The 22,880-nt window shown below is 38.1% G+C and overlaps 2 protein-coding genes and 1 pseudogene across 4 annotated transcripts in view; 1 reads left to right on the top strand and 2 right to left on the bottom strand.

The window, feature by feature from the left end:
- Nucleotides 1-12,436, top strand: part of LOC109055422 (actin filament-associated protein 1-like 1) — a 29,991-nt gene extending 17,555 nt beyond the window's left edge. For both annotated transcript variants that reach the window (XM_042770201.1, XM_042770200.1), the window contains exons 2-19: nucleotides 2,058-2,183; nucleotides 2,687-2,770; nucleotides 2,864-2,952; nucleotides 3,543-3,654; nucleotides 4,431-4,529; nucleotides 4,608-4,816; nucleotides 4,914-5,093; nucleotides 5,267-5,350; nucleotides 6,409-6,487; nucleotides 7,273-7,422; nucleotides 7,649-7,860; nucleotides 8,761-8,906; nucleotides 8,998-9,055; nucleotides 9,641-9,749; nucleotides 10,097-10,264; nucleotides 10,868-11,046; nucleotides 11,126-11,248; nucleotides 11,494-12,436. In XM_042770201.1, the coding sequence (XP_042626135.1) occupies nucleotides 2,058-2,183; nucleotides 2,687-2,770; nucleotides 2,864-2,952; nucleotides 3,543-3,654; nucleotides 4,431-4,529; nucleotides 4,608-4,816; nucleotides 4,914-5,093; nucleotides 5,267-5,350; nucleotides 6,409-6,487; nucleotides 7,273-7,422; nucleotides 7,649-7,860; nucleotides 8,761-8,906; nucleotides 8,998-9,055; nucleotides 9,641-9,749; nucleotides 10,097-10,264; nucleotides 10,868-11,046; nucleotides 11,126-11,248; nucleotides 11,494-11,520 (2,234 nt within the window). In that variant the 3' untranslated portion in view covers nucleotides 11,521-12,436. The remainder of the gene's footprint in view (nucleotides 1-2,057; nucleotides 2,184-2,686; nucleotides 2,771-2,863; nucleotides 2,953-3,542; nucleotides 3,655-4,430; nucleotides 4,530-4,607; nucleotides 4,817-4,913; nucleotides 5,094-5,266; nucleotides 5,351-6,408; nucleotides 6,488-7,272; nucleotides 7,423-7,648; nucleotides 7,861-8,760; nucleotides 8,907-8,997; nucleotides 9,056-9,640; nucleotides 9,750-10,096; nucleotides 10,265-10,867; nucleotides 11,047-11,125; nucleotides 11,249-11,493) is intronic.
- Nucleotides 12,437-12,573: 137 nt separating this feature from the next.
- LOC109055421 lies at nucleotides 12,574-13,875 on the bottom strand (annotated as a pseudogene).
- A 101-nt stretch (nucleotides 13,876-13,976) lies between these two features.
- LOC109055450 (gamma-aminobutyric acid receptor subunit pi-like) lies at nucleotides 13,977-22,410 on the bottom strand. 2 transcript variants are annotated; one of them, XM_019072666.2, is made up of 10 exons: nucleotides 21,915-22,410; nucleotides 17,449-17,532; nucleotides 17,256-17,368; nucleotides 17,076-17,143; nucleotides 16,771-16,988; nucleotides 16,567-16,649; nucleotides 16,326-16,463; nucleotides 15,466-15,618; nucleotides 15,158-15,351; nucleotides 13,977-15,074 (listed from the first exon to the last, which is right to left on the bottom strand). In XM_019072666.2, exons 2-10 carry the CDS (start codon nucleotides 17,499-17,501, stop codon nucleotides 14,757-14,759), a joined length of 1,338 nt encoding a protein of 445 aa, XP_018928211.1. In that variant the 5' UTR covers nucleotides 17,502-17,532; nucleotides 21,915-22,410; the 3' UTR covers nucleotides 13,977-14,756. The 2 variants fall into 2 exon arrangements, with proteins under 2 accessions (XP_018928211.1, XP_042626138.1); XM_042770204.1 differs by lacking the exon at nucleotides 21,915-22,410 and adding an exon at nucleotides 18,557-18,833.
- Between the last annotated feature and the right edge of the window lie 470 nt (nucleotides 22,411-22,880).

Genomic DNA, 22,880 nt, shown 5'->3' on the forward strand with positions numbered 1-22,880 from the left:
ATTATTAAAAACTATGATACAATGATTCTTGTCTCCTTAAAAATGTGTGAAATGTTTCTTGAGCAACGATTGTCCATATTAGAATGAATTCTGGAGAATCATGTGACAATGAAGACTGGAGTAATAGCTGCTGAAAATTCAACTTTGCCATCACAGGAAATATAAATATATTTAAAATATATTCAAATAGAGAAAGAGATTTTAAAATGTAATAATATTTCACAATATCACTGTTTTTATTTTGCATTTCTGATTAAATAAATGCAGCCTTGAGACCCCAAACTTTTTAACGAGAGTATATATAATATCATTAGCACATTCTAAGATTCATTCTGGTTGCATTTTCGTTGAATTTCCATCTATCCAATCATATCTCTTTTTGTCACTTCAGCATTTTCTCTCTCTGCTTTTGAAGGAATTCTATATACTAATACATTAATCGTGGAGTATCTGACAGCTGAAGTTGATCTGAGTCTTGACCCACCACACCTGTTAATATATTGAGCCCAGAGGCCCTGAGGTGGATACTTTGGCTCAGCTGACCCTCTGTCCAAGCCAGATTGTCCAGCTGTGTGATGGACATAGATGTTCAGCCCTGTTTACACTCCCTTTCCCTCCCCCTTCAGCCTTCTGCTCGTGATCAGTGTGGTCACAGTGCTGACCATGAGCTCATATCCACTGGGACAGGAGGTGTTCTCATGGCTTGATTACTTTCCTTGAACAAAACAGTCAGATTCCTTCCAAATCAGCAAACCTCCTGCCCGGGCACACACTGCCTAGGATCGCTGACAAATCTGCTTTTTATTGTTTTAATGCTGTCTTTTCATCCTTCAAAACATACTTTCAGTCCAGGTTTTTGGTTACATGTTTTTACTAATTTGCTGACCGTGCATTTGCTCAAACTCAAACACTCAGCATTAGTAGTAGTGGATCATTAGTAATGGGTTTGGGAGAGAAAATGTGGTTTAGCTGGTGCGTAACACTGTGTGAGCTTCAGTTTGTGGAAGGCAGTATCTGTTGAGATATCCTAGGGATGTCAGCCCGTCTCATTCAGATTAAAACTCCACATGCAGGCTCAAAGCAATGTCATTGAGTCCTATGACTAATCTAGACATAAGAGACCAGAGGTTAACCCACTGTCTTAACTTGTCTTGAGGGATCTTAGATGTCAGATTTTGAACGTATTTATTGGGCTTGGACCCTCCTCTGATGCTTTCTGTGAGCTTGCTAGGTGGGATGGGAAGCTCGCCACAGATCAGAGAGCAGGTCTTTGAGTCTACACAGGGGTTTTTGGTTTCTCCAGCAGGGCGGTTTTCATCCCACAGAGACCTGGAAGAGATCTTGATAGTCCCAGCGTAAAGTTTTGAGCTCCAAACCTGTTCCAATTTATAATTCTTCTGACCCGTCATCATCCCCCATGCCCATAACTCATATTGTCTGCTGACATGTGTGTCCATACTGAAGACACTCTGTGGAATATAATGTTACAAAGAACTATGCATCTAGATCCTTTCTGATTTAGTCATATTAGCTTTACAAGCTTTTGAAAGTCAGAGATGGATGATTAATGATAAAGACCCGAGTTGATCTAAAGCACGCTATCCCTTCTCCTCAAAAGTGTCAATGAGTGCCCACGATCAAGAAACAGAAAAATCTTTTAAAACTCTATGGTTAGGGTCACGAAGTTCTTAGTCCTTAGGGTTGCATATTTTTATTACATTTTTAATACAATAATGAATTTGCACTCAATTTTATTTTTTTAATTTATGCTCCACCAAAAAATTTTTTATTCAAAAATAAAAACATGATTATATTAAACGATGTGTAGTCAAGTCATTTTATGTGTGAATTTGAATGTATTTCAGAAAACATAACAAATAGGACATACAATGAGGATCACGTCTTGACCAAAAACCTCTGCAACTGACACTTGTTTTCAATTGCTTATTCATGCTGACGGGTTGATGGTTGGTCTTATTAATCTGTTGTTTTGACAAACACTGACAGTTGTATAGTCTGGTCTCTATCAACCTCTAACCCTGAGCTTTGACCTTCAGCGATGGAGCTCTTGGTGACGGAGTTGAATGTGCTGTTGAAGCTGTTGGACCATGAGACCCTGAGCTGTGCTACAGAAGAGAAGAAAACAGCTGTGAAGAACCTTCTCAGACAACTTCAGCCCTCAGGTAAATACCGAAAATCAGTGTCTGATGGTTATTATCTGGTCCAAACTGGGTTCAGTGGTTGAACCACCAGCTGGTAGACCATGTATGTCCAGTTATGTTCCTGGAAAGCATCTTTCTTTAAATAAATTCCTTCCTTCCTTCCTCCAAGAACAGGATTGTAGACCAGTTTGGTCAGCTTAGTTCGATCTGGTAGAGCACCTTGGATAAGCCTGTTAGGCCCTGTGGTCTCATCAGATTGACCACATTGAGCTATGAACTTTGTTCCAGCAGAGAACTGCCCAAAAATTGCAAATTAAACACCAGTCTGACAGAGAACTAATAGAAAAATATGCTTGAGACAATTTAGACAAAGAAAAAAATGCTTGGACCAGAAAGTGACAAGACCAGAGGGATAAACATCAGCTTGATTAGGCCTTGTTTTTCTCATAAATGAGACTGAAAAAGCTTTTGGCAGTTGTCCATACACATTTTCTTTTTTCTTTTCTCATACTTGTTCTTTGCAGTCACTGGAAAAGACTTTATGTACATGAACACCTCAGTATACAGAAACGGAACCAGCTTTGTCGAATCCCTTTTTGATACATTCGGTAAGTTGAGAATATCTATGAGATTTACATCTCTCAACATCCTCCAATATTTTGGAATATTACACTCATAAATGTGTTTTCACATTTTTACAGATTGTGACCTAGGGGACCTGAAAGTTGAAATGGAGGATCAGAAGAAAGAGCCAGAGACAAAACACACTGCCCACATTGTCCCCAAACCAGTAAGAAGTCTTCTCTCAGAGGATTACCCATAATGCTCTGCTCCTTAGACCTCCTTAGACTCTAATATATAGTGCATCATTAACCCTGATGTCAGTGTGTAATAAGGGCTGTGCTCTGCAATGGTGAGATATGGCAGGAAGATTAATCATGCTGCAGTGAAACCTGCACTTCTCTTTCTAGTTGCATTGCAATTTCAAAGCAAGGCTGTTATCTTAAAGTCACGTCACTGTCAGCCCTTCACCAAGGTCCCCATACATCTTATCCATTATTAAGAGAGCGCACTCTTCCAGCGGTCAGATTTTTCATTGTGTGTCAGTGTGTTTGGGTGTCATTATTAGCACAATAGTCCTCGATGGCCAGTATCTGATGTATTTCACAGCCGTCATCCATGTGGCATGTGGGTTTGGCTTTTGATAGGTTGCTGCGGTCACATATCATTTGTTATTGGGTTAACTTGCCAAGTGGTGGAACTGAGCCACATAGCTTTGCAATATTGAGGACTCACTGAAAAGCAGATGTTAAGTGTGAATTAATGTGATGGAGTTAACAGTTAAAGTAAATCATTATTTGCCACATTTTTTTGGACCAGAACACAGCAGATTCACCTCCCCCCCTGCCCAACACACCACCTCCAGAGGATTACTATGAAGAAGCCGTTCCACTCAGCCCTGGAAAGATGCCAGAATATATCACCAGCCGCAGTGAGTCTTGTTGCTGTATGTCTGTTGCTTGGAAAACATGGCATGGTCTAAATAAATTCCTATAGATAATATAACTTGGAGAGTGATGTTACAACTTTGTGTTCGTGCAAGAGTCAGAGCGTTGACGACAGATCTTCATATTAAATACATGAACCATTTGAATCCAAAGTGAATACAGTTTTTATTAACCCATTTGCTTCCTTAATGGGACACATATTCAGATGAAACTGTATATTCAAAAAGGAAAAAATCCTAATAAAGTCAGTTTCTAATGAATTTTATTGCTTAGGAATTGCCTGAATTGTGGAAATGCAAATGTTTCATACCAGAATGGAGCTATTCTGAATGTGACGTTACAAAACAATATTTAAATAGCTATCGATTAACATTATACAAGAGCTTACAAAGTGGCATCATCTTAAAAAGTTGGTTCAGTGCAAATGACTACATTTTAAATTAAAAATTACATAGATAAACTTTTTGTTTTGTTTTTTTATTCTGGGAATAAACTGTACAATTAATTGTTTAAAAGAATACCAATAATGTGCATTAGGAAAGTAAATATATCGAGTACTACAACACTGATAGTTACTCCTTTATTCCAGTTTAAATTAATAGAATATCCAAGTTTGGCATTTTTTTTTTTTTAAAATAAAAAATTAAAGTTGAGCATTTAAATTGTTTGCAAAAATTGGGGAGAGCATATTATACAGATTTTTTATTTTTTTTTTCACACAATATATTGTGCCCATTATGCATCTCTCTTATATCTACAGGCAGCTCCAGTCCTCCTAATTCCATTGAAGATGGATATTATGAAGATGCTGAGAATAATTACCCAACAACTCAAGTGAACGGACAACGCAAAAACTCCTGTAAGTGGGAGAACCCTGATACTATACACAGCGATGTCATTTCTCAGTAGTATTAGTATGTCATTACTCCTCCCGCAGATAATGACTCGGATGCCATAAGCAGTTCTTATGAGTCCTATGATGAGGAAGAGGAAGAGAAAGGCCAGCGTTTGACACACCAGTGGCCCTCAGAGGAGAACTCCATGGACCCGGTGAGAGACTGCCATATCTGTGCCTTCCTGCTGAGGAAAAAACGCTTCGGCCAGTGGGCCAAACAGCTCACTGTCATCCGCGAGAACAGACTCCAGGTGAGCTGCCAAAAGCCCTGAGGGATAAAAGTGAGCCTTGATTCTTCTTGATGCTGTTATGAGTGATACATGGAAACCTTTGAATATTGTTTTATAGTGCTATAAAAGCTCTAAAGACCAGTCGCCCTACACTGACATACCACTCAGCCTGTGCAACGTCATCTATGTGCCCAAAGATGGCCGGAGGAAGAAGCACGAGCTCCGATTCTCTCTTCCCGGTGGAGATGCACTGGTGTTGGCCGTGCAGAGCAAGGAGCAGGCCGAGAAATGGCTCCAAGTAAACACAGTCCCACTCTCACACACTTGGATATCCACCCATTATGTGTTCACACAATAGATATATCCTGCTACCAGAAACAATATTGCACAAGAGGAAAATAGCTTTTGTTAAAGGGTCCCCCTGTGTGATGGACTATGTTTACATGTGTGTGTATCTTTGTGTGATTGCAGGTGGTGCGTGAAGTTACAGGTCAGGGGAATGGGTTGGACAGCCCATCTTCTCCCATGATTCCTAGGAAGATTGAACTGGATAAGGTGGGATTCCAGCACACATTTGTCTCATTCATGACTCCTGTGCACCTCATCTTCATTACTGACATATAAAGCGTGCCAATGATGGATTGGAGGAACTTTTGGGGATATGCTTTTTGTAAAAGGTGGATTCATTGTGACAAGATTTGGGTAGGAAAATAATTCCACTTGTTACATGTAAGATGAATACCTCATGACTTTTTACTTGCAAAAAAAAAAAAAAAAAAGAATTTTAAAATAATATTATTGCCAATTGTACATTGTACATGTCCAAAACTTTAAGCACTTTTTGTTAAGAAATTATTACTTTTATTCAGGAAGTTCAAAACTGATTGCTCAAAAGTGACAGTAAAACATTCACATTGTTACAAAAAGATTTCGGTTTTGAATAAATATACTTTGTCTTCATCAAAGAATCCTAAAAATAGTGTCACTGTTTCTACAAATCGATAATAATAAGAAATGTTTCTTGAACACCAATTCAGCATATTAGAATTATTTCTGAAGGATCATGTGACACAGAAGACTGGAGTAATGATGCTGATGATAGCTTTGCTATCACAGGAATAAATTAAATTTTAAAATATATTTGAATAAAAAACTGTTGTTTTAAATGTTCATAGAGCATAAGAGACTTGATTTTTCAAACATTAAAAAAAAAATCTTACTGACCTCAAACTTTTGAACAGTATTGCATATAAATTGTTGTTCTAAATAGATGCGAGTCTGTCCTCTATCATTGTATGTAATTACATCCCCAGTGCTGCTGTGAATTCCGGTCTGTGTGTATGTAAACAGACTGACAGCATTCAAATGTTCTGGGCTCAATTTCCATCTGCTTTAATTAAAAGGTGTCAAGCTCAGTGTGATAAATTCTGTCAGAGCAGCTGTAAATAATGAACTTGAATGTTGTTGGAGCTGTCTGGCACCCTGTTCCTACACCTACTTTTCAATAATCTGCATATCTTATTGTACAGTATTAGCCATATAAGAGTTATGGATGTGTATTGCTAAAAATTTGGCATGTTTAGTTTGATCTGACTGTGCTGTTGTCCCTGTAGTGGTGTTCTTCAGAGAAGCAAACCTCAGATTCTGACAGTATGCCAAGTGGAGAAAGTGCTCGCGATGGACGGGAAAATGGTGAGATCTTCAGTTTATTCATCCTCAGTATATTTATTTTAGTTTTTTTTTTTTCTTTTTTTTTCTCTAGCCTGACTTACAATTCTTCAATCTTTCTCATTACTAGTAGTTTACTCCAAAGTAAAGTGAAAGTATTTATCCTGCAGTGTTTTTGTTACACATATGAACTGCATAGCAACACCCTGGATACCACCCAAAACACCCTAGCGACCACATAGCAATGTATTAAAAACCACTCAGAACACGTAATCAACAACACAACAACTCAGAAACACTTAGAAACCCCAAAGCAACTCCCTCACTGTGAGAAACAAATACCCAGAACACCTTAGAACCTGCATAGCAACACCTTGGCAACCACATAGCAACTTATTAAAAACTACTCAGAACACCTCATCAACAACACAACAACTCAGAAAGCCTTAGAAACCACAAAGCAACTCCCTCACATCCATAACCCCTTAAAAACTGCATAGCAACACCCTGGCAACGACTCAAAAAAGTTTTTTGTTGCAAGAAACTCTCACAATCCCTTCTGAATGTAAAAATCTTGTTTCTCTCTTTCCCTCCCTCTCTTTATCACACATCTTTTTTCCTGAGCTTTGTCACAGGTGTTCTGTTAACAAGCAGGAACTCTTTATGCAGGATGTGGATTGTTTGTGATTATCATTGTTTGGACCAGTTAAAGTCTTTATTAGCTTTGGCCTAATTCCAGCAGATTGTGTGTCTGTAGACCACACATATCTTACATTTATTTCACTGAACCATCAAACGTGCGTTTACAGGTAAACCCAAGCGAGGTGCACTGTCAGAGCTAACGGGCACCGTAAGCCGAGCTGCAGGAAGAAAGATCACAAGAATGATCAGTTTCTCCAAAAGAAAGCCTCCACTGCCAGGAGACGCCCGCACGTCACTCGACCAGGATCCTCGGTGTGGTAGGAGACCCATTTTTCTCTTTCATCTCCCTTTCTCTTTCTCAGATTACAATACCCATGACTCTCTCCACCTGTTATTTTCAACTTCTCTTTGTTAGCCTTTGATGTCAGACAGTGAAGTGGAATAAATCTACACCATGAAACAGAGGTGGGCATACTGTAATAATTGCTGCAATTCTTTGTGTGTGTTTGTGTGTGTGTGTGTGTGTGTGTGTGTGTGTGTCAGGTTATGTAGGAGTGCTGTTGAATCAGTGCTGGAAGGAACACTGGTGTCATGTGCAGGCCGGATCACTTTACCTTTACCATGAGAAAGGAGAACAGCGGGTCCCCCACACCACTGTGGCTCTGAAGGGATGCGAGGTTGTCCCAGGCCTCGGGCCTAAACACCCCTTCGCCCTGAGGATACTGAAAGGAGGTGCAGAGCTGGCAGCTTTAGAGGTACTGAATGTTTTGTGTGACGTTTTCACGGCAATGCTTCATAGAGCTGTATTCGAGCAGTTAGCACACATGCTACAAGCTAATTTAGGACCAATATACAAATTCTGGCTGATAAAGACAAGCCCACAATGTTTTATTGTGGATATTAAAATGACTTACTGTTTCATCTAAATCAATAAAAATAACCAAAGAAAGCTTAAAACAATCATCTTAAGGTGACTATAGGCATCATATCATTCTAATGTAGATTAGAAAAAATTTATATTCATTCTGAGATTTGCTGAATATTACAGAAAATAATATTCAATATTGACTGACACTGATGAGTGTAAAAATCTATAATATTGGCAAATAACCAATATGGCTCTGACAAGTGTCATTTTAGTATTATTTATGCACTATATATATATATATATATATATATATATATATATATATATATATATATATATATATATATATATATATATATATATATATATATATATATATATATATATATAAATGTAATTTTAGCCCTATTATTATTATTTATTTTTTTTACGTTCAATTTATTTTCATTTGTTATTTTATTGTAATTAGTTGTCAATGCAACGTTTAAGTTTTAGTTGAGATTTTTCCATCTAATATTTAAATTCTACTTTATTTCAGTTAACAAAAAAGTTTTAATAATTTTGTTAACAGTAACATCTCTGGTAGTGATGTATCATCAATTCCTACTTATACTATCAATACAACGGCAAAAGCTCAAGAAGGATTTTTAAAAATGTTTTGTAATTCTTTAATACTCATTTATTATGTGTGATAAATAGATCTTAATTGATGTCTGTGTGTGATATATTTTGTGTCTAGCTCTGTGCTTGTAGCTCATGTTTGTTCCTTGTGTGTTTGCTGTGTTAGGCGAGTTGTTCGGAGGACATGGGCCGCTGGCTGGGAGTCTTGTTGGCAGAAACCGGTTCCTCTGCTGACCCCGAGTCTCTACATTATGACTATGTAGATGTGGAAACTATTGCCAACATCCGTACAGCTGCCCGTCACTCTTTCCTGTGAGTTGAGGGTGAAGGAGATGAGGGCTGGGGTTTTAGATGTTGATTTTGACTACCTTAACTGTTCTTGTTTCTTTTCCTGTTTATTTAGATGGGCAACCTCCACAGATTCAAGAACGTATGATGAGGTCCCTTTCGAACCCATAGAGGTTTGTGGTCGCAGATGAAGAAACATTTGGTCATGTGCTTCCACTCTAACACAGTGGTTTCCAGCTTTTTTCTAAGAGAACACTTTTTACAAGCCATATGCTTCAAACCCTCCCTCCAAAAGAAAACTGTTTTAGAAGAGGTCAAATATCCTTGTGCCTCTGTGTGCATGTGGCGTGACTGCATTTTAATGAAAGATGAGAAGTGTGTGATGACTCTGTATGCAGTAATCGGGGGTTAGAGCAGGTTCAGTCGTCATGGCCTCTGGCCTCTGAGTGGCTTGTTAAACCCGTGCTGAACCCTCAGACACCCGCACAGAAGCTTCAGTTCTCCATCTGTGCGTGCCTCAAATCATGCTACGCAATAAAAATACTGTTTGAATTTTTTTTTTTTTTTACTCAGTTGTTTATGTAACATAAGGGTCAATCAGTTTAAATAGTATATGTATGTATGTATGTATATATGTATGTGTTAAACACCTGTTGAGTATGAGGGATACAAATGGCATTGGAACCTTATGAAGCAGCGTACAGTACAGTAGTTTAAATATACAGTATCCAACACGGTGCACATTTTCTCTTCAACAGGAAAATGGGAGGTTGATGGGAGGAGCACAAACAAAACGTCATTCGTCTTTCTCCAGCAGTGACACAGGAAAGCCCAGTCCACAAATCACTCTAAAACGCCACGGCTCCAGTGAGTCCCATCACACTCTGCACTGTGCTAGTTATGCTTATAATAAACACAGCTGTTGGATTCAGCATTGTCTTTAACGTATAGACTATAATGGTTTAAAGTTTTTTTTTTTTTAGCAGCCTGCTGACTGCTCAACCTTATTTTGGCCATTTTAAAAATGGCTGTAGAGTTCTTGTCACTTCAAAAGCAGTCAGAATGATGTAACCTGAGCTTAACAAGACATTTTGGTTTGATCTACAGCTTTCTGCATTTTCACACTCATTCTCTCACCAGATAAGTGCTAAAAGCATTGCCACCTTCCCACAGAATTCTAGGGTCTGATCTCTGACCTTTACTTGACATTTCAGATGCAAATCAGTACGGGAGGTATGGGAAAACGCGGGCACAGGAGGACGCACGCCGATACTTGAAAGAAAAAGAAGACCTGGAAAAAGAAATAGATAGTATCAGAAGTGCCCTAGTCTCACTGCGGAAAAAGAAACGAGAGGCCAAAGAGAAGATGAATGGTGCAGCGGGTGAGAAAGCAAGCTTTCCTGCCTATTTAATGAGATACTCAGGGACTCTTTCAAAATAGTTCAACACTTTTACTAGCAAAAATAGTTTTTTTTTTCAATCACGTATATGTATGTCCTCATTTCTCTTTTATATCCATGTTTAGATGATGCATAGTGTTCATTAATTGTTCTCTTGAGAGGGTACCAGTAATATTATCATAACACAGAACATTTTTAAATCGCAATATGGCTTTTAGAAATAAAGAGGGCTATAAATATTAGAATTGTAATTTTACAGTTGTACTGTAAAATGACAATGATTATATTATTTTTTTCATGAATACTTTTTATTTTACATTAAAAATAGCATTAATAAAATACGAATTTCTTATTGTGTTTAATATTTTAGTTGTTATAATTATTGTTATTTTACAGTGAAATAGTCTTAATGTAATGTTATTGTAATAGTATATTGTAATATTATTTTAGTAATCGTAATACTTCATAATTTGTTTAACATTTTAGTAATAATAATAATCTTTACGTAATTTCTTTGCTTTTATATTGTCATAATGGATCTGCCAAAAACGCACATGTAAACTGAACTATACACATGTTGTGCAGATAAGCAGAAGTTGGCTTTAGAGGAGTGTGTAGCCCAGTTAGAGGACAGCTGTCGGGTGAAAGAAGGAGAGCGTGTGGACCTAGAGCTCAAACTCACGCAGGTGAAGGAGAACCTGAAGAAATCATTGGCTGGTGGAGAACTGGGGGCACCTACAGAGTACCTACAGACTACAAACAAGGTACTGACTGGACCTAAAAAGCTAATTTTAGAATTAAGTTTGATCAAAATTGTAAATATTGTACTTGTTTACCTTACAGACCCAAAGGACGGAGACTCAGTATATTGAGTCATTTCTTCCTGTCAACTGCACCTCTGAAATGCGCAAGTGGCCCCCCTCCATCTATGCATCCACGAAGGGAAACGTTATGCAGAAAGCCAAGGTAAACAAATCAGTGTTCTCAACATTATCCAGTGCAGTGCATCAAAAGACAGATAATGCAAACAGAACAGTTTGCTGCATCAATAGAGATCACATTAAAACATTCAATATATTTCTAATGAGTCAGTCTCTAATGAGTTTCATCGATTTGTTTGGGGTCCTGCTATTAAGTCTTATTTATTGCAGAATGGCCCGTATGTGTGTGAGTGTGTGTAACTTTAACCTTAATGCTTTATTTTTAACCAGGAATGGGAATCAAAGAAGGGGACTTAAACTGCTGATCAGGAATGTCAGGGTTACCATGAGGACTTTTCAGCCACCTTTCTCCAACACAGACTGCTGTAAATGCATATATATTGACTACGACTGCCACTTCTGTAGCTTTATAATGGGGTTAGAACGACAAAGCAGCTTCTCTATTATAATACTTTGCAGTCAAATGATGATGTCCTCTTCAAGTCTTGTGAAGGTGCATGTTACAGGTACAAAATATTGAAGGATTGAGATAGTATGAGGAAATAAGTTTGTCCTTTGAAAGTGCACAAAAGAGTTGTGGGTAGGTTGTAAAGAATGATGGGAATGCATGTGAGACAATCCACTTTAAAATAGTATGTTAAGAGGCATGGTGACTGATTTGTACAAAGTGTTTTTTACACTCTATTGCTTACACAGTACTTCTGGGGTAACTCCTGCTCTTAACAGTGTACATACACTGATTGTAAATAATTTTAACATTACTTTTTTTTTTAATCTAGCCTCAGTGTATTTAACTGATACTTCTGTTTATATCCTTTTGTTTTTCCACCTTTTAATGTGAGTAACATTTGCACTTTAAATGTCTTTAGACATGGAGCTGGGAATATTCTTTTAATAAATAAATAAAAAATAAAAAAAAAAGTAGTGTATTTTTGTTCCTTTGTACAATACTTGCATGGGAATTATGATTGTGGCTAGAAGGGATACAGCTATGGCTGAAAGTGATGCAAAATCTCTCCAGGTGGACAGGAAGAAAGTGAAAAAAAAATAATAATAAATGGACAGTAAAGGCAACAACAAGCAAACTAATCAGCCTATGTTGTGGCAAAGTCCTCTGAACCAAAGTCTTACTGGATGGACAGGAAAAAAAAAAAAATTAAACGGACCGTGAAGACAACTAGCGAACTAGGTTTTGCAAGACTTGAAAACCTGACAGTTCCTTATAAACTGGATTTACAGAAAGAGGATTAGTAGATTGTCAGTTAAATGTTTAAAGTACAACACCTTCAGTGATATCTTAATGCCGGTGAGGAACTAACCCCTCAAGAGAAAAAATAAATAAGAAATAAATCCTCCTAGTGTCCGATTAACAAAATTGAACACTTTCATAAAATGTTTAATAACAGTTAAAAAGCAAACAATTAAAATAAAAAAAATACAAAGTTTACAATCCACATGAAAATTTAGAGTTCACACTCAGGGGGCAAGTCAACAGTCAGCTCACTGATAGTCTGTAGGAATGCCTCCACTTCATCAACACATTCAACCGCTGCATGAGGAAAGAGACTTGTTAAACAAGTTTAATTGGGCATAAAGACTTTTTGCACTGACAACTTTAGCTACATTTCTAAATATATCCATTACCTCTGGGCATCTTTAAAGGTGAGAGTGGCAAACACGGGTCCATAATAAGCTCTTCCACAGGTGAAGCAGTCGGCCACATCTGTTTTCCCAGACCAGTCAGAGAGAAACAACTGAGATAGACTTCATCTGGAACACTGCAGGTCTCAAACTCTACAAATTTAACATGGGACAGAATTGTCAAGAGCTGAAGTCTAAAGTTTAGATTAAAAGCCATAAAACAGCAGGTCAGTCTTACCGCTTGGATTGTATGGAAAACACTTCTCAATCCCTGGCATCTCCTCACTAACGTTAGCTGGCTGAGCAGGAACTTACACTGGTGGAATAAAATGCATTTAATCAACCTACAAACAACGTTCATACAGTTTTTTTTCTGCATATCAAGAACAAACCTTGGCTTCAGCAGGTTTAGTCTTCTCCTCTGCTTTATGAGATTCTGCTGGGGTGGCAACAACCTTATTTATGACTCCCAAAGCTTTTCTGCCCGATTGCAGAGGAGCTCCAAGACGTGCCTTTCCTGTCAGAGGTGTTCTCAAGCACTGATCTGAAAATGTGACAGACGTATATTAGGGACTTTGTGAGTGGTCCCTTTTTGGTTATGAGACAAAAACCTATATTGGCACTGACCTGGAGCAGAGTGCAGTCTGTTCTGGCGAGATTTGACGGCTGGAGTGGTCAGTCTGCCGTTCTCCTGATCCAGGTAAATCATCGTGTCCATATTTGTATCTTTGCACAGCATCGACAGGGTGAAAATCAAGACAACGAAATGGAACTTGTTGGTCAAGTCCGTTTGCCAATTTTACATTAGATAAAAACTGAACCGCGGAATATAACGTGAGTTTAATCACTACATACAGTTTAACTTAAACATAGTCTTTTTTTTAAAAAGTTAAAACTTACCGTTTCTCTGTTTTTAGTCTTTCCTTTTCTACACAAGCAGAATGCCGTTTGTTTTGGTTCCCCGTTTCCCGGCTGAGTTTTAAAAGGCAACCTGATTTCTGATTGGCTGATGGTTTTTCCTCTTTGACCATACGGTGCACTTCATTCATTGAGTTAGCGCGACAGTGCCACCTTATGGCCAGAGTGAGTAAAGCAATAAGCTCTTGGATGAACAGTGAAACGTCGACGGTGATGCGGAAATGCGTTCCTCAGACTGACAGTAAAACCGAAGAAGTCAAATAAATCACTTAAAATGGGTTGATGGATCTATGGTTGGATAGATTGGAAGCTAGATGGATGAATAAATGAGTGGGTGATTAAGTAGTCAGTTGTTACATTGGATTGATAATGCAAACATGACTACTGTTCTAAAATAGCTTATTATTAGATTATTAGGCACCTAGAAATATTGCATAATCTTAAACATTTCTCAAAGCTTCTTTGTTTTGGCATTTTTTTAAATATTAAAACTTTATTTACAGGTTTGAATTACACCTGAATCAGACTTGCGGACCGCAAAGTACATACATGCATACACTGACCATTATTGGTTTTACTTAATGCCATTTATTATGGTCAGTGCTTATGGAGTTTACAGCACCCCTACAGCGCATTACGTTTACATAGCAAAACAAAGCAAGAATTAAAAGCACGTAAAGCACTGAACCCTTAAATAAATCAGTAATGTAAAGGCAGTTGCTTAAGAAAGAGTGGATGCGTAGAACAGCGTACTTCTTTGTGTCCTGCTGCAGATGAGTCTATGGTGATTTTTGTGTGTCCATGTGATCTTCATTGTTATTGTTGTGTAGAAACACTTTCTTCAATGCAATAATGAACCAAGTCCAGCTCCTTGTTATAGGCCACTATGTAACTGTAACTGATAGGGAGTCAACATTCCATTCACTTTTACAGTCATTTGTGCAATGCTTTGTTCATTAAGAGTGGTTCATCCATTAGAATAAAAGGTAGTAGAGCCAGTAGAAAATATTGACAAGGAGAAATACCATGGGGAAAAATACACGTGCATGTCTGTCGATGTTGTTAGGATTCTCGACACTCATCATGGATGCTGCTCGGCGAGACATTTGCTTTAAAGAGGACAAACTGCACCCCTTCTCTCTCTTCTTGTCTGTGGCCTCATTCCCTTCGCATGTCACAGATTGCTCAGGCATCTCCTGCTGAGTGGATTCTTCAGTCTGCATCTTTTTGGGTGACATTGAATTTGCCAAGTGAGTCATACCATTTGACTCCTCAAATTCTTTGAGTAGTTCCTGTGAAAATGTAATGTAAAAATTAAAAAATACAACAAGTTGTAAAAATGTGTCATTTTAGCCACTATCCAGAGGTTTCTCACCCTTTGCACATCTACAATGGTTTGGTGCTGCATGGTGCAGAAATGAGCACAGGCATATTCCAGCAGAGCACCAAAGATGAAGGTGAAACAGATGCCAAGATAGACGTCTATAGCCTTAATGAAGCAGTTGGCATTGGGAAGCGAGGTCCTGGCACCCATCATTAGTGTGGTCATGGTAAGAACGGTGGTCACCCCTGTCAAATAAATGGATTTGAGAGAGAATATTTAGTTTTACTATAATCTAGAAATCTTTTGTAGCATATGTTTTTTTTTTTTTTTTTGAATAATAAGCTCTTGGAATCACTGACCGATGCAGGTGCGAGCTGGAACGGAGGACTGACTGATCCAAAAAGACACCCATGACAGAACCACCAGCAATGTTGAGGGCACATACGTCTCCAGAATGAAGAACAGCACATTTCTACGTAAAGAGAAGTGCAGAACTAGCTTCGGATAAAAACCTGAAACAGATCCAGAATATTGCAGGTTATTCACTGTAAAAAAAAAAGATAAATAAATTAATTTGTGCAATTTCACAAAAAGTACTAAAAAATGCTACATTAAAAATAGTTAATTGATAAACTGTAAGATAATTTATCATATACAATGAAAATGGTTGTAAATGGTTTAACACTGCATTAAATATAAATACTATTAAAAAAATTTCCAAGTAAAAACCAAATATATATTTTTTAATTGTAAATTTAACAGATTTTTTTAAGACAGCAAATGTACAGTGGGACCAAAAAGTAGTATGAATTTAGTCTATTAAAATAAATAAATAAATAAATAAACAGATGATCACACCAAGTGCATCTGCAGAAATATATGCTATGCAGTTGTTTGGTTTATCATTCTAAACCTAAAACCTCTTATTCTGGAATAGTTATGCTTGTGCTATTTTCTTTGAAATGCCACTTGGACGATCTTTTGTTATCAAATGGAGTGGCATTCATACGTCTTTAAGTCTGGCCTAATTGTCCAAATTCTTTTTTGGGATTTTGTAAACCATGATTGCGCTGTAAGCCACTTAAAAGGAAGACATTTGCCAAATGCCGAAATATAAATATATAAATGTGACTGAAAGACCAAGACTGACTGGTACTTTTTAGTAAAAATAAAATGTAAAAGTGGCTAAGATATTCACAATGAAATTAGATGTTTTTACCTGTTTCATACACAGCTTCAGATACGGTTGTGTAGTAGCTCTCTACACTGTACTGGGCCAGACGCAGTGTATCTAGCCCCTTCACTGAGTCATTCCCTCGGGTCCAGTAAAACACTACATCCTGTAAATTATAGCCCCCTGAACATGCATGCACACACATACAGATTTAAGGGTTTGCACAGGCTGCTCTTGAATAACCAATAAAATAAAGAAAAAACAATTTGAGAGTGAAAACGCTTACAGCTTTCTAATTGCAAAGTACACTCTTGTCTGTCCATAGGATACTTGGTGAGGTCCATGCTGCAGGCGATGGTTGCTGTTATGCTGTGGAGAAAAGGAGGAATACTGATTGAAACATTTCAGTGGGAAGGTTCCCCAGATGCACATACATCTGCCCGGAGCAGCTGTTCAGCCTTTGGTAAGAAGTTGTAAATTCAGTGTTTACCGAAGAGCGTAGAGCACAGTGCCGTTGCTGAAGATGCGGATCAGACGGTTCTCCACAGTTACATCATGGAGGAAAGAACGCTTAGAATCAGGGATGAACGTATCAGGGATCCACAGCAAAGAAACCAGCCGTCCATCCAGACTCAGACTTTCATTTCCAGGGAATAGTAGGCGGGAATCTCGCCATCGTTGTCTTAGGAAGATAGTGGCTGTGTAGTCCTATAGGTATATAAACAGAATTAAAGAATCCTGTTATCTGTTGCCTGAAGCCTCTTATCAAAGTAAGTTTATAAATGTAAATAGTACCATGTTAATCTCAGAGATGGCATCAATACTGGCAATATCCAGACTCATTCCAATTTCAACAGGCCCCTCTGTGGAAACAAAGAAGTGTGTTTTTATTATTGGGTTTTAATTATTTAAATAACTATACACTATGTGTTTTAATTCTCCATCTATATTTAATTAACTTCAGGTGGCCCTCACGGTTGAAGTTTGGCCTTAGGTATCGATTGTAGCCTTTCATCAGCTTCTGTATGGTGGGCTGTAGTTGCGAATCATTCCACTCTCCAAAATGATTCCCATAAAATTCTCTTTCACTGGGAGACAGGGAGAAATGTTAACAGTGTGGATGTCCGGGGATTCTTAGTCTCAGTCAGATGCTTAACTCTTTACTCACCCGTTTGTAATCAACAGAAATAGACTCATCCAGAACAGACGATACAGCAGCATTCTGTGATAATGTGATACAGATGAGCAGTGGCTGTGAAGAGGATTTAAGGAAAAAGATGTTACAATTTTCCCCATCATGTAGGGATTACGGCCCTTCGACACCCTGGGCACCAGCTGCTGATGGTCCTATCTTGTCATCCCACACACTGTTTTTTTTTTTTTTTTTTTTTTTTTTTTCAGGGATTATACAAATTAGTGAATAAGACCTTGTAATCATGCCTTTGTGTTCCATGTTTGGCTCTTGAAATGTCTTAGACTTCTGGCTTTATTTCTTACAATTGAGTTTGTATATCAAAAGTATGCCTGGGAAACGAGAACTAACCACTTTGTTAAAGGGAAAGTTGACCCAAAAATTACAATTCTCAGCTCAAGGTTCTGGGGCACTAGTCCTGTTGACAGTACCCATAAACCATGCAAACTTTAATGTCCCAGAACTTTACCACAAGATGGCAGCAGTCCTCTCTGCCCACACACAACTGCACCACCAACAGCTTTTCATTAATGTGCCAATTTATTTAACGCACAACTTCCCAGTCACTTTTTCTCTTTACTTCAATTATGATGCTGATTGCCTTGCCTCAAGACACACCAGCAATTACCACTGCAGTTATTGTCATGGGACCTGAACAAAAAGAAGTCAATAATGAAAAGCGCTGGACCATTTTACAACAGATCAGCCCCCACAAAACATTTCTTCTTTTTCTTTTATTCTAAGTCTCTCTCTCCTCATCTCTTTTTCTCAATGGTTTCTTTTAGATTAGAGCAATCTTTCAAAATGTCAGTGCACTTCTATTTATAAATCAGTCACATAAATCAGACATTTTGCCCCCTGAAGTGTGACAGAGTACAAGTCTTGATTATCACGTGTCAGCATTTTCACATGTATGCATTTGAATATTTTTTATCACCCATCTCATTCCCACTACATATTCTTTCTCATTTCTATTTTCCCATTCTTCAATTATTCCTCTCCTCCTCCACCTCCTCCCTCCATCCATCCATCAGCTGTCCCCATCTCTGTCATGCCGCATGAACATCACATTAACAGCAGTTACCTGTGGAGATCTGAGATGCAGATCATTGTGGCTTTACCCTTCACTCTTCTTCTTGGTCTCTTTTTCTCACTTAGTGTTCCAGCAAAACGTATCCAGGTTGTTCTCAATCCTTTTCTTTGTCTTCTTTTTTTCATGGATCTCCTATGTTTTCATTAAATATCTTATTGTTTCTTGTATATTTTAATGTCTCAGCACACAGTGTGTCTCTTCCGTCCAAGCATGGCTTCCCTCACACTCGTCACTTGACTGGCTCAGAGAATAACCCCTCTCTGCCTCCCCATTCCCCCAGCCACCCCCAATATCTCTTCTCTCTCTCTCTCTCTCTCTCTCTCTCTCTCTCATGTACATGTGCACATCTGTGTCACATGCCTCTGATGCCACCTGTAGTTTTATAGATGAATCTCTTCATTGCTTGGCTTCCTATAAATCACATGAGATTGTCAATGACAAAGGAAGAGTTGGCAATAGAAAAGGCAGTGAAAATCGCTGGAATGATTAACACTCTCTCCCGAGAAATCCTAATAGAAAATACTGATAAACAAGATGAAAAGATAGGGAGAAAACAGCATGACAAGAGACAGAGATAGAAAGGAGATTTGGGGAAATAAAATGTCATTTATCATCTCACAGAAACTTCAAAAGTTACAGGTGTGTCAAAAATGAAAGGGACACGGGAAACAAAAGAAATGAAAGACACCAATACAAAATGGGATGTGAATTTGCAACAAGGAACAAATCAGCATCGTGATTGAAACTAGAAGGTGGGCAGTTGCATGAGAGGAAAATGGAGAGTTTAGAAGAATGCAGCATGTCACAAGATTTGTCATTGACAATCTCATGTGATTTATAGGGAGCCGAGCAATGAGGAGATTCATCTATAAAACTACAGGTGCCATCTGAGGCATGTGACACAGATGTGCACATGTACATAAGAGAGAGAAAGACCGAGAAAGATTGGGGGTGGGTGGGGGAATGGGGAGGCAGAGAGGTAAACAATGCTATTTTCTGTTATTTATACTTGGTACAAACAGTAGGCTATTTACTGTACCACTATTTACACCCAGTCAAAAGCTGATTTTTATTTGGTCGAATCATTAGCTGAAAACTTGATGCTTAATGTTTTTCAGTAATGCTACCTCCACAAAACTAAGTGTCAGTATCAGTCCAAGACAACTTCCATATTGGCCAGTGCTGTTACATTTACCTTTAATTATTTAGCAGATGCTTTTATCCAAAGCTGCTTACAAATGAGGACATATAATATGTATACTTTATATCTATATAGTCTGAATGTAATCTGGACATACCGTACTGCATTAGTCATGTTATTGTCATGTGACCTACCAGTGTGCAATGCATCGCTACACTGTCATTCACGAATCCTCTTTCATGGCCTCATGAAATAATAAAGTGGCCATTGGATGCACAATTCAAAATTTCAATGGAAGTAGTAGGTCATCAGTTTTTAACTACTGTTTTCCTAATACCGTGAATTCAGAGACACTAATTATTTAACGTGCTTTTTTTCACCTACTATATGAAAAGCATATTCGGCTGCAGCCTTACACCTTTAAATCTGTTTCTTGGAATGCTGACATTTTTGCTGCAAATGAGGGCAGAAAATGTCAAAAAAAAAAAAAAAAAATCTACAGATTCCATCCAGGCCTGGTTATGGCTTCATTATTTAGCACTTCTCAGGCTACATTGCTTTATAACTCAAGTAACATATCAATTTGACAGCAGGTTTTTTTTTTTTTTCATGTCCATCCATGTCTTTTTCGCTTTTTGATCAGCAGTCTTCCATTTATATTATTTTGTCAGATGGAATGCTGCCGGAGAGGGACAGTGGACCTGCTTTAATCATATCCCTGCGGATTGACCGGCTCTCTATAATTGAAGCCGACTCTTCACATCGTCCTCAGGCTTTAAACCCACACAACATTGTAAACAGGCGCTGGATTCAAACTGACGGATAAATGAATGTTTGACAGCACAGAGACACACAGGTCACACCTCGGTAAGCTCAATTATATAACCTCTGCTCTCTGGCTACAGGGCAGCCTTGTTTCCTTCTTGGATTAATCTTCTGGTGCAAATCACGGTTTCTGAAAGAGAAAACTTTCTTAAATAATGCCTTCACAGCTTAGAAACCTACAACAATGTTGTTGTTTTTGCGAGGCCTGTTTAAGAATCTGAAAGGATAGTAATACTCAGATCTGAGAGGCACCTGGTCCAGGTGTGCCCTAGATGAAGGAATGGCCTGTCATCCTCTCCTTTAGACCTGAAGACACCAGCTTTGACTGGTGAACTACTGAAATCCAGCAGAAGAGGATGTCTGAATCGAACCGAGATGAATCGAACCCACCACCAATCGTCTCGGCACATGAATAGCTGTTTCCTCCATCCTTCGTTCCCATCACAATCCACTTGACAGATAATCAACATGCCAGCTTCCTTTTCTCCTCCCTCTGCCACTCCTTTCAGGTTCTCTTTAATTCATGTTACTTCGTCTGTCCTCTTTCCATTTTTGAGAAGACCGTCACATGCTGCCCGGTCTTGTAATTGTCTCCTCTCCATCCATTTTAGTAGATCACTAAGACAGTTTTATAATTACGGATCTGTGTGGCTGTGCAGCTCATGAGAGCGAAAATTGAAATGACTTATGTGCCTCATGACCTCATTTGTCATCACATGACTTACATTCACTCCAGCTTGGCATCTACATGTAGGCTCCTATAATATATATTAATAAGACCCCAAAATGTTACAGCCTGATGTCATTGAAGGTGTTTTTTAAAGGGACAGTTCACTTCCAAAAAAAAAAAAAAAAAAATCTGTCATCATTTTCTCACCCTCATTTTTTTCCAAATCTGTAATCTTTCTTCTTCAAAACACAGAAGAATTTCAGAATGTTGGAAATCAAACTGGTGATTATTAGCTTCCATTATTAAAAAATAAATAAATAAATAAAAAACACATTTTCTTTTATGTTCCATAGAGGATAGAAAGTCATACAGGTTTGGAATGACATGATGGTGAGTAAATGTTGACAAAATTTTCATTTTTGTGTGAAATTGCACCGATAAATTCTCATTCAATAGTTATTTAGAAAATCATCTACAGTATGTTCTGATGCTTTTTAAAGAACCCAGAAACCAATATTCTGATCTTAAGAACATATTATAAAACATCAAGAACCTTTAATCTTCAAAAAAAAAAAAAAAAATTCAAAAACCCAGCTCAAGTACGGAGGGAAATGGTTCTTATTATGAATCATAAGAACCATTATTGTATCTTTCTGTCTGCTTTCATCACAGGCTTTAAATTCTCACAGACTCATGCAGTTTGCTGTACTCACCTTTTTTTTAGATTCTCAGTCCAGTCTTTAGTCCAGTTGTGCACGGTAAAGGTGTGCAGCTTGTGAGGATGTGCAGATTCTGTGTCTGACTCCCTCGTTCTCACTCTCTCTCTTTCTCTATTTTTTATTACTCTGTCGCTCTCATTTACCCTCTCACGGGCGGGATGTACTCCAGTGTTCAGTTTTTAGTGAAAGAAGAGAGCATTTCTTGTCTGCATGCCAACCATAGGGATGATGTGGATGAACACATGGTATTAGCGCGACTTGGTCTATGCCAGGCTCACCACTGTGGGTGCTGAACCACAAATTTTTCTCGTATTAAAAACACTCAGACCATCAGCTGGCTTGCTTTTTTGACCATTTTATCTAATGTTCTGCAGTGTTTCAAAAGGAAAAAGAAATCAAATGTGATAATCTAGAGATTAGTAATCTGTTTACATCCACTGGAATTTTGTAAGAACGGACTTATGCTGAGAGACAGCTGAGGGAGGGTGAGGATTTAGTAAATGTTTTATATTTAGATATCCATTTCAATTGTGGACCTGACTCTTTTCTTTCCTTTTATAACAGGTGACACATATCCTGAATAAATAAACAATAAACCGGAATCAACAGCACTCAAATCTCTGCAGGGTGACCAAGAACTGAACTGGCCAATCAGGATTCATCAGGGAAGATGATGAAGAGACCACCCCCATATCCACATTTACTCACGAGAGGCAAGTGGGATTTTGCATCAGTGTAAACTAACAACATCTTCCCTTATTTAAAATTCATCTCTGGACGTGTCCATTGGACATTTAACTCATTACCCCTGAGAGGTTTTTCTCTATTATCATTTCCCTGTCTTTACTCATATCATTTACTTTTTTTTTATTTTTTTTTATTTCTGTAATGTGCCTGCATATGTAACATAAAAGGATTGCAAACACACACACACACACACACACACACACACACACACAC

The sequence above is a fragment of the Cyprinus carpio genome, chromosome A14, assembly GCF_018340385.1.
Source record: "Cyprinus carpio isolate SPL01 chromosome A14, ASM1834038v1, whole genome shotgun sequence".
Classification (NCBI taxonomy): Eukaryota; Metazoa; Chordata; class Actinopteri; order Cypriniformes; family Cyprinidae; genus Cyprinus; species Cyprinus carpio.

Bases quoted from the DNA above. Each gene is read 5' to 3' on its own strand.
- LOC109055450 (XM_042770204.1), bottom strand. From the start codon at position 18,690: ATGAAAAAAAGAAGACAAAGAAAAGGATTGAGAACAACCTGGATACGT. The intron at 16,650-16,770 runs GTAAACACTGAA...TTTTCTCCACAG, and splicing joins ACTGTGCTCTACGCTCTTCG to CATAACAGCAACCATCGCCT. The intron at 15,619-16,325 runs GTAAAAACATCT...GATCTGTTTCAG, and splicing joins TGAAGCTGTGTATGAAACAG to GTTTTTATCCGAAGCTAGTT.